The 10,925-nt window shown below is 68.2% G+C and overlaps 1 protein-coding gene across 1 annotated transcript; it reads right to left on the minus strand.

Annotated features, from left to right (window-relative positions):
* Window positions 1-3,360: 3,360 nt before the first annotated feature.
* Window positions 3,361-8,661, minus strand: DES (desmin). Its single transcript, XM_026078070.1, has 9 exons — window positions 8,111-8,661; window positions 6,026-6,086; window positions 5,603-5,698; window positions 5,354-5,515; window positions 5,108-5,233; window positions 4,416-4,636; window positions 4,209-4,258; window positions 3,710-3,792; window positions 3,361-3,402 (listed from the first exon to the last, which is right to left on the minus strand). Exons 1-9 carry the CDS (start codon window positions 8,659-8,661, stop codon window positions 3,361-3,363), a joined length of 1,392 nt encoding a protein of 463 aa, XP_025933855.1.
* Window positions 8,662-10,925: the final 2,264 nt, after the last annotated feature.

Here is a 10,925-nt window from a genome sequence, read left to right on the forward strand (position 1 = left end):
GGGTGCAGCTCCCGCAGGCGCCGGCCGCCGGCGGGGCTCCCCCGGCGCTGCGGCCCGGGCGTCCCCCCCTGGCCCCGTCCCTCCGCGCGCAGCCCCTGCAGAGCTGCGCTCCCTCTGCCCCCTCTCCCGAAGTGGCAGCTGCCTCTGATATGTCACATTCCTTGGCCGGGCTCCCCCACTCAGCGCCCAGCGCCGGCCCTGCAGCCCGGCTCCGCTTGCAAAGATAGCAAGGGGCCTTGCCATATTAGCAGCGCGCCCGGAGGGGGGGGGCCCAGCCTTCCTTCCCCCCTTCCCCTTCCCTGGCCATGTCACCGGATCGGGACAGAGAGACCCTGGTGGCATGTGAAGGGAAAGGACACCCTAATGCTTCCTGCAACGCGAGACCCCGTGCAGCAGCTCCCGGCCGGCTCTGGGGCAGTCGGGCAGGAGCCGGCCCTGCGGGGCCCCTTTGCACTGTCCCCCCGAAGGGCCGTCCGTGCCTGGGGTAGGGAGCAGAGAGAGCTCTCCTGGGGGATCCCTGCACCCCTCCTCACCCCAAATCAGCCCTTGCCGTGGCCTGCAAACGTGGCAAAATCACATTTTCCTAACTGAGCCCCCTCGCCTCCCTGCCCCAGAGCGTGTGAACCCCGTGCGGCTCTGGCTGGCCTCTCAGGGCTCTGCGCGGAGCAGGTCCACCCCACCACTCAGGCTTGGGGGGCCCCGCGAAGGCCCCCCAAGCTCTGCTCTGGGCAATGAGCACAAGGGACTGCCTCTCCCTGCCACCCCCAGGCCGGGCAGGGCTTCCCCCAGCTCCTGGATTTACGGCACATGGCTCCAGCCGCCCTCGCCAGCGCTGGGCAAGCCAGACATTGACTGCACGGCATGCTGCTTCCCAGCTACAAATGAGCGTGGCCGCATTTGGCAGAGCCTGCGGCCACCAGTTCAAGGGCACAGCAGTCAGCGGCACATGGCCGGTGAGAAGTGCTGGTGACCCACATGGTGGGGAAGAGCAGCAAAGGCTGGCTGCTTAGTGGATGACCTGGATCGCTCAGGCGGGATAGCCTGGACATGCTCAAGTAGGAGGCAGGGCTAGACCCACACTCTGCGCTGCAGAGCAGTGAGCAAGCCCCAGGGTCTGGGGCAGCTAGAGGAAAGGCCTGTGAGAGCCTTGTGGGGGGGGGGGGTCTCTTCCTCGTGCATGAAGCCGGCTGCACTGCACCGCAAAGGGCTGCTCTTTCCCCCTCCCCATCCCCATGCTCCCACCTTCGTCCTTCAGCCCCAGGAGGAAAGACTCAGGGATGGCGCAGGGGGACGCAGGGGGTGGCTGGGCAAACCCAGCCCTCAGGGCAGGGCTGCAGGAGGTGGCAGCGATGCCAGCAGCCTGGTGAAGGTGGGGAATAGGGAAGGTCCCTCCTGGCAGCCCAGTTGCAGAGGGCTGCAGGGGGCAGAGCCCTGGCCCTGCCAGCCCCGGCCGGCAGCGGGGATGGAGGTGGCTGGTGATGTAATCCCTCCCCAGGGCCAGCCTTGGGGACCATCCTCGATGTCACAGGGCCACCTGCTGGAGACAGGCCTCGAGGCCCAGACCCCCAGCCCCGGACAGCCCAGCAGCCAAATCTGGGGTTAGCCACACTGCGGGCTGGCCCCACGCTGGGGTCTGCACTCTCTCTTCAGTAGGGACCCCACAGCCCCATCTCTGCTGCTGGCAGTAGCACCCCAAGCCTGACATGTCCCTCAAACACCAACCTCCCAGCCCTCATCCCAACCCTACTGCCCTCCCCGGGTCCCACTCCCTGCCAGGGATGTGTGAACCCTCCAGCTCCCCCCGGGCCAGAGCAATCCTGAATCTCAGCAGCCCATGGGATGCTGAGTCCCAGATTCCTGCCATGTATCCCCCCATCGCTGGGGCAGAGGAGCCGTAGTCAAGAGCCCGACATGCCAACTGTGGGGAGGGGGTGAGGGGGTCGTGTGTGTGCACAGTGATCCCACAGAGCCTGCAAACCAGCTCTGGGCTCAGCTCCCTGTAACTGGGGGCCATGCTGCAGCCCCCAGTGCCAGCAGGTCCCCCCCTGCCCTTACGGGGAACTGCAAAACCCTCCACGGTGGGCAGCAAAATTGCTCAGTGGTCTGGAGCAGCTGCTGCGCAAGGGAAAACTGCACTGGGGGGGACTCTGCAGCCTAGAAGAGAGATGGCTCAGGGAGGCATGACACGGCTGGTTCCCCCCGTCCCTCCCAGCTCAGCCCTGGGGGTCCTGGGCGATGCCCCCCGGGTGATGCCTCCCCACTGCCCCCTCCCCATCCCTGCCCCAGACACATGCTCAGAGGATGGGGTCATGCTCCGCTGTTTATTTCAGCCGCCCGGAAGAGTCACGTACACGCAGTGGGGTGGGGGTGCAATGGGGCGAGGGGTGGGGGCACCCTCCGGCCCCCTGGGCCTCTCTCCGGCTCCTCTCTTTCTCTCCCCCCTCTCTCCCACTCACTCACTCCTTCTCTCGCCTGTGTCCACCTACGGTTTTCCTCTCTCGGCTCACCGAGCCTGCCCCCAGCGCAGCCTCCTGTGGCTGGGGACCCCCGCGGCCCCCAGCAGCGAGGGGGGCACACAGCGGGGCCGACGCGGGGCAGCCCTTCCCAAGGGGGAGCCGCTGGCAGAGCTGCGTCCCCTTGCGCYGAATCTGGGGGGGCGGGCGCTGCTCTCCGCCCTGCGGGGCTGCCTCTTGGGCAGGGGGGAGCCCAGGTCTCTGGCCCCCCAGGTGGGGGGTGATGCAGGCTGGGAGCACCCCGGCTTCAAGCCAGGCTGGGAGGGGGGGGCTCGGCCCATCCCCAGCTCCTCCCTGTCCCCAGCATCACTGCCCTCTGCCAGGAGAAATACCAGCTCCAAGGAGGCCAGTGGTGCCGGCACAGGGAGACGGTCCCTGCTCCTGCAGGACGAACCCCAAGTCTGTGCCCGGAATGGGCATGGGGAGGGGGTTCAGGGGCACGGGGGGATCCAGAACCTGCTGCTGGGACCATCCGGCTCTCYGGGGAGCTGGCAGAGGCCACCACCTGCTCCCCCCACCCCGTCCTGCCTGTCCCCTCCGTCCCTCTCTGCCGCCCCCAGGACCGGCCCTGATCCTGATGCTGGCGTTCCCACTGCAAAGCTGCCAAAGCAGAGCGCACGTTTCGAAGCCGAAGGAGAGAGCCCGGGGGGCATGGGGGGCAGGGGGTCTGGGGGCGCTGGGGGCGTCCGGCAGTGCTGTGCCCCGAGGCGGCTGCATGGGGTCCCTCGGGCAGTGCCGGTGCGAGCGCCAGAGGGGGATCGGGGTCGGGGGGGGAGCGGGTCGGGGCTCGGCGCTGGGAGGCGGCAGAACGGAGGCAGGGATGGAAGGTGCCGCTGGGCAGCATCRTCTACAGCACTTCATGCTGCTGCTGGGTCGCCTCACTCACCACCTGCCGGGAGAGACGTGCCGTGAGATGCAACCCCCCCAAGGCCATGACGGGGCAGAGCCTAGCGTGGAGCCCTGCCTGGCACCAAGGACCCGGCTCCTGCATGCCCACAGTGGGTACAGCCCCCAGCGCTGGGTGCATGCGGGGCGAGGGCCTTTCTGCTCTTCACACAGCTGCAGGTGCCAGGAATACATGRCCTGAGGGCTAGCCCATCCCCCAGACAACGGGAGCTTGCCCAGGGGGCGAGAGCCCACCCCTGCCCTTGAGTCCCATGGGCTCTCCTGGCCCCAGGGCACTGCCCTGCACTCACCTCCCCATCACGGGTTTCAATGGTTTTGATCATCACAGTCTTCTTGGTGTGCACTTCAGAGCCACGCTGCTCCGGGCTTGTCTCTGCAGGCAGGAGGACACAGGGATGTGGCCAGGCGTGGTGACAGCCACCACGGGGGACATGCCGCACGGGGACACAACATTTGGTCTGGGGCCAGTGGGGAGATGCCTGGCACACGGACGGTCTCCAAGTGCCCATGCCGTGGCCATGGTCTTCAGGACCCCCAAGGTTACCCCCACCTCAACCACAGCTCATGGCAAGCACCCTACGGAGTGTCCGCCCCCCATCGGCTCAGCATGGCACCCATGGGACCCTGAAGGCTGGGGGGCGGTGGGGGAGCTCCCCCCACCTGCCAGCCCAGCTGCGTCCCTCCAGGAGGGAGATTTGCCCCGTAGTCACCCCCCCGTGCTAGGAAGCCCCAGGGACTTGGCCCAGGCCCCACGCAAGAGCCACCCCCCACCCATGCGGCAGCTCTCACCTCGGAAATTGAGAGCAGAAGCGAAGGTCTGGTGCATGGGGATGCTGATCCTGCATCAAGACAGACAGGAGAGCTCAGGGCCAGCCCACGCGGCCAGCCCCAGCCCGCACAGCCACGGGAGCAGGACCRGCCTCAGAAGGCTGTGCAAGGGGTGGCAGCCCCGAAGAACAGCTGACCCTGCCAGTCCCCCCCCACCCCGCCGCTCACCGGTTTTCCTCGCCCTCCAGCAGCTTGCGGTATGTGGCGATCTCCACGTCCAGGGCCATCTTGACGTTGAGCAGGTCCTGGTACTCCCGCAGGTGCCGGGCCATCTCGTCCTTGAGGTGCCGGATCTCCTCCTCCAGCCGCGCAATGGTGTCCTGGTAGCCGCTGGCCTCCCCAGCGAAACGCTCCTCCATCTCCCGCATCTGGCGCATCAGCGAGTCGTTCTGCGAGGACAGCGGGGCTCAGCGCCGGAGGGACCGGAGGGGCCTGGGGCACCTGGGGGGTGCTGGGGGGGGACATCTGGGGGGCACTGGGCTCAGTGCTGAGCGCCTGGGGCAGAGCCAAGGAAGGGGGCAGGGCAGATCCRGGAGGATGCAGGGGGAGAGCAGGGCTCAGCGCTGGGAGCCCTGGGAGGTCCTGGGGGAGAGCTGTGTCCAGCTCTGGGGCTATGGGGGCACCCAGAGAGAGTGGGGCTCAGCTGCACTGGGGTCAGGGGCAAAAGGGAGGAGCAGGGGATCGCACAGGATTTGGGTGTGCGACACACGGGTGCCTTCGGGGCACACTTGCCCCCAGCAATGAGGCCTCTGGGTGTGGGCTAGATCCAGCTGATGTGGGGCCGCGATCCCCGAGCAGCCCCAGAGCAGCAGGTCCTTGCAGGGGAAGCCGAGGTTTTCCCCGCACCGCCTGCAGCTCACCGTGCCCTTGAGGGCATCGATCTCGCAGGTGTAGGACTGGATCTGGTGCCGGTACTCCAACATCTCCTGTTTTGCCTGCCGCAGAGCGTCGTTGTTCTTGTTGGCAGCCTGAGTCAGGTCAGACACCTGGGGAGACAGCAGGGTCAGCGGGTGCTGCCGCCGGGCTGGATGGGACCGCGGGGACCTGGCCACCTCCCCATGCCAGAGCCTCCTCTGGGCTCAGCCCGGACCCCACCACCTCCACACCTTGGACTTGTACCACTCCTCGGCCTCAGCGATGTTCTTAGCAGCGATGCTCTCATACTGGGCGCGGATGTCTCGCAGCGCGGCCGTCAGGTCCGGCTTGGAGACATCCATCTCCACCTGGATGTGCTGCTCCTGCAGCTGCGCCTGCAGCTCCCGAATTTCCTGAGGAGCACAGGGAGGCATCAGAGCACCCGCTCCGTCCCCCAGCCCCGTCTGTGCCCAGGGAAAGCCAGTCCATCCCAGACCTACCTCTTCGTGCACCTTCTTGAGGAAGGCGATCTCTTCCTGCAGGGACTCGATGCGTCTCTCCAGGTCGATGCGTGCCAGTGTGGCTGCGTCCACATCCTGGGGGGACATGGAGAGTGATGGGATAGCAGTGGGGCCAAATGCACCTGGGGGCACGGRGGAGTGCAGGGCTCATGCTGGAATTGGCAAAGCTGCCCATGCTACTGGCTGGCAGGGCAGAGCTGCAGCCCCTCAAGGGACCGCTCGGCTTCCCGGTGCTACRCGCTGGTGGCCACAAGGGCCGGTGGCAGTGCCCTGGTGCTGGGGATGTGGCAGCTGGGGGAGCAGCCCTGCCTGGGGGTCTGGCTGCCGGGGGGAGATGGAGGGGGAGGGGGAGGCTGGGACCCCGGGAGGTGGCCAGGGCAGCTCTGGGGGACAGATACTCACGGCTCTGAAGGCAGCCAGGTTGTTCTCAGCCTCCTCCTTCAGCTGGATCTCCTCTTGCAGCCTGGGGGCAGAGAGGGGGCATTAGGGGAGCCCAGACAGAGCCCTGTCCCCTTGCGGTGGCATCCCTGCTCGCCGTCCCCGCGCCCAGCGTGGCCTGGTGGGAACACAGCAGACTGTCCTGCGTTCCCGGCGGGCGGAGGGAGGGCTGGCCGGGGGCCAGGGGCTCTTCCTCCCTTTCCCTATTATAGTCAACGCCGGAGAGAGCACAAAGGCATGAGGTCAGCTCGGTGCCACGCTCGCTGCCCCGGCCCTTATAGGGGAGAGTGGCCGGCAGCCGRGGGATGGGGTGCGTGTCCCGACACGGGGGGTTGGGGGGCCCAAGGGATGGCCGCAGGCAGGGAGATGGGGTGTGGGGGGTGAGCCCAGCTGAGCTGTCCCGGGACGGCAGGAGCAAGGGCGGGCGCCGGACACCCAGCTCAGGGAGGAGGGCAGCGCAGGGACCCGTGGCGGGGCGGTCCGGGGACCTCAGCTGTGCCATGGGAGTGGGTGCAGTGCCAGGGTATGGAGGGGGACCACGGGGATGTGGCCTGGGGCTGTGACCCTGGGGCAGGGGCTAGGCAGCTGGGGAGGGGGCAGGCTGCGTTGCAGGAGGGTCGGTGCAGGCAGCCGGAGCAGAGGGAGGTGCCCAGGGCAGTGTCGGCACAGCAGGGACGCCAGGAACATGACACCCAGTTGTTCCTCCCTGACATTCAGGGGTCGTCAGCCCTCAGCCCCCAGCCCGGCCGGCAGGCTCGCCGGGGCCCTGGGGCCACGCTGGGGCCAGCACCGCGTGCAGAGCACCRGGGGCTCTGCCCCACTGCAGCCCCTGTGTGTCTGCGGCAGGGGCTGGTGCCGTGGGCGGGAGGCAGGAGGCAGCAGGTCGTGTCACCCCCGGGAGAGGGGGGCTCCAGCCTCCTTCGCCCCCATGCCCCTCTGTCCTGGCGGCACAGGAGGGAAGGAGCAGATCAGCATCGGAGGCTGCTGCAGGGGCAAGCAGCTGCCCCAGCCCCCAGAGCGCCGGTGCCAGGGCCCCCTAGGCTGCCTGGCCACAAAGGGTACTCATCCCCGCCATCCCGGGGGCTATGCCCCCTGGCCCCCGCCCCGCCAGCCTGCTGCATCCTTGGGGGGTCTTCGCTGCTCCCAGGGCACCAGGGGCACCGCAGCAGGCTGAGCAGCTCTGGCCTGCGGAAGCGTGGCCGCTTCCTCCCCCTCCTTCATGTCTGGAGCTGGCGGAGTATCCTCTGCCCCGCTTCCGCCTGCCCACCTGGCTCCATCCAGTCGTCCGTCAGGGCTCAGTTCGCCCACGGGCCGGGCGGTCATCCCCAGTATGAGCGGTGACGGGGGACCCCGGGAACCTGCCCGCTGTGCGCGGTGCTGGGGCAGGGCTCCCCGCAGTCACCCAGCGCTGTGTTCCTGGGCATCACAGCCTGGGCCCGGTCTTGCTGCAGCACCCAGGCAAGGGAGGATGCGGTGACACCCCTAGCTCCCGGGGCTGTTCTGCCTGCTGGGTGCCCATGGGCACCTCGCAAAGGCTGGCACAGGCTGGCAGTGGCCGTTCACAGTGCCCTGCTGAGGTTTACAGGCCTGGGCACCTCTCTAACCCTGCCCCATGCTGCCAGGCCAGCTCCCCTCTCCTCCTGTCCCAGTGCCACGGGTTGGGGAGCTCCCAGCACTGGGTAGGTGGTCCTGGGTGCCCTTCTCCCTCCCAAGACTTGCAGTCATGGTGCCAGGACGTGGCACAGGCTGTGGCCCTGCGAAGTGCCCTGCGGATGGGTCTCCAGTGAGCAGCCAGAGAGAGGCACCGCAGCGGTGCTCTCCTTCCCAGGGAGATGGAGCAGGGGTAAGAGGGAGGGAGAAGAGAGGCCCCATGATAGGCTCTGGGCCTTGGGAAGGAGAACAGGGCACTAGGGCAGCACTAAATACCCAAGGGAACCTGGTGCTTGCTGAGGAAGGGCTCTGCCCCTTTCCCCAGGGATGGAGCCGTGGTGCAGAGATGGGGGGAGGAATGCTGGGGTGGCCCGCGGGGCGCGCAGGGGTGGTCCTCACCTCTGCTTGAGCTTCTGCAGGTCGTCGAGCAGGTTGTCACGCTCGACCTCGACGCGTGCCCGCTGGCTGGTGAGCACGTCCACCTGGCGCCGGAGCTCCCGCAGCTCCTCCTCGTACATCTCGGCCACACGGGTGGGCTCCTTGCCCCGCAGGCGGTTCACCTCGGCCACCATGAGGGCATTCTGCTGCTCCAGGAAGCGCACCTTSTCGATGTAGTTGGCGAAGCGGTCATTGAGCTCCTGCAGCTCGACCTTCTCGTTGGTGCGGGTCTGCAGGAACTCCTGGTTCATGGCATCGGCCAGGCTGAAGTCCAGCAGCTCCCCGGAGCCCTGGTAGGCGCTCTGGTAGCAGCGCAGGGGCGTCACGCGGGTGGTGCGGAAGCTGGACAGGCTGGGCACGGCCGAGGTGCGGGACACCTGGTAGACGCGGGAGGTGACGGAGCTGCCGCTGCCTTTGCCCCCGAAGGAGGCGCGGGAGAAGACCGGGGAGGCGCCGCCGAAGGTGCGGCGGTAGGAAGAGACCCGCTGGCTGGAGGAGTAGGACTGGCTCATGGTGGCGGCGGGGCGGCAGGCGGCGCGGCTGGAGCAGGGCGCAGGGGCTGGCGAGCGGCTGGGAGCTCGGCGAGGTGTCGGGAGGGGACCCGCGCGCCGGCTATTTGTATCCTGCTGACATCACCGGCCCCTCCTGCTCCCGGACAGCTGGGGGATTCCTGCACGGGCCGTGGGCGGGTGCCTTCCCGCTGCTGGCGACGGCCCCCCGCCCCCTCACCTGTGGGGACGGCCCCCCGCCAGGGTCCCGTGTGGCTGGAGCAGTCTGGGGACCCGGGGGCACCCCCGGACCCCCCTGTGCAACAGCCCCTCCAACACCACCGCCGCCCTGCCCCATCCGGGGCGCTGTCACTGGGGGTGCGAGGGGGGCAGCCTGACGGGGACCCCCAAGCTCCGCCGGGACCCCAGTCAGGGCACGGGGCACCACGCAGGAGTGCCAGGACAGACAGACTGCCTGGGCTGAGGCCACGGCGCAGGGGGAAGGGGACTCAGCCCTTCACACCATCATTTGCCCCTCCTTGAGCCAGACCCCATGTGCTGGTGGCCACGTTCCCCAAGTTGGGCTTGAGCACCCCAAAATCCCCCTGGGAGTGCTGTGACCTGCCCCACAGCTAGAGCATCGGGCTCAGCTCTCAGTGTGGGGCCAGGTTCAGGGGGACCTGCCCCAGAGAGGGGCCTGAGGGGGGGCCCTGGGGGGGGGCAGTGTGGGGGGGTCCCTGCCCTGAGCACGCTGGGGCTCATCCCACCACCCCAATGCCCCCTCCCCGCTGCGCGGGGGGGCCGAGGTGGGGCTGAGCACCGGTCTGGGGCTGGGCGCCTCGGGGTGGTGCTGAGTGACCCTGAGCAGGTGCTGGGTCTGGAGCGGCCCAGTGACGTCAGCACCTGGGTCCTCATTCTGGCACATTCCCGAAGCAGCAGACACCCAACCAAAATAGCCTCCGTAGATCATACCCTGGGACATGGGCGGTATTTATAGCCCRGGGGAGGCACCCTCTTAACCCGTCCAGCACTGAGCACGCGGAGAGTGCGGCTGGCCAGGGACTCTGCCCGGAACAGCCCTGGCCCCCCCGGTCCTCAGCCCCCCCAGCATGGGACGAGGTCCCTGGGCCGGCCAGGGCCCTGCAGGCTCTGCCCTGTCCCCTCTGCCTCCCCCTACAGCGCTGCAGTACTTCGAGGAGCAGAAAGTCCTGCCCAGATCCCCAGATCTCTCCAGGATGGGGACCACTCCCCCCGGGCCCAGCTGAGGGTCAGGCAGAGGGGAGCAGAGACCCTCTCCCAGCTCGGCACCAGTGGGTTAAGGCTGTCCCTGTCACTGTCCCCAAGGATGGGGTGCATGGGGGACCCCTGCATGGGAGCAGAGAGCCGGGCATCTGCAGCCCAGACTGCACCTAGTCCTTCTTTACGGGACACCCAGGCATGGGGCCAGCACACCAAGCCATGGTCCCCGAGCCGGGGCATGGCTGGGAGCAGACGCCCATCATCTGGGGTGCTGAGGGCACAGAGCATCAAGGGGCTGCCACAACCCACCAGGGAGCTGCACGATGCTGTGCTGTGCCCCCGGTATTGACCAAGCTGGACTGAGGGACGGGGCACAGCCTGGTGGGATGGTGAAGGGGGTCACCTCCCCTGCTCATGAGCCTAGCGCAGAGGATGCTGCAGCCCCCCAGCCCACAGAGTTGCCTGCAGGCAGCACCCGGGGCCCCACCACAGCTTCCCACAGTGGTTCAGGGCAGGGGACCTGCACCCAGTGACCTCAACCCGGCCCAAGCCAGGCTGTTTTGGCCGGCATCAGCTGGCATAGCCCCAGCACCACTGTCCCCAGGGCCACACTGGCCCTTCCCGGCCGGGCCAGTGCCAGGACGCCCTGGCAGAGAGGGGATTGCAATGCTGCCAGGCTCGGGTGTCTCAGCAGCAGCAGTGCTCAGTCCTGCCCGGCCCCTGCACCTCCCCAGCCCCCCACGCCGGCTGAAATGGAGATGCCAAGGGGTGTCAAGGCTTGCCCGTGGCATGGTAAGCTGGGTGTCCGGGCTYGGCCGCTGCAGCATCCTGCCCTAGATGTGGCGCCTGGGGACTGCCCTGCCCCCTGGAGTTGGCTCCTGCCTGCTCGCTGCCAGCCCGCGGCCGTGCAGGTGGGCAGGAGGCTCCAGGCCCTGCATCCCAGCCAGCCCCCCCAAACTCTCGCATCTCTGGAGCTCCTCCAGGCCGCCTAGACACAGCGTAATGCTGCGGCTTCCCGGACGGTGCACGCTGCCTGGCGGAGCCTGCCT

This window comes from Apteryx rowi, unplaced genomic scaffold (assembly GCF_003343035.1).
Source record: "Apteryx rowi isolate R43461 unplaced genomic scaffold, aptRow1 scaffold_47, whole genome shotgun sequence".
Taxonomy (NCBI): Eukaryota; Metazoa; Chordata; class Aves; order Apterygiformes; family Apterygidae; genus Apteryx; species Apteryx rowi.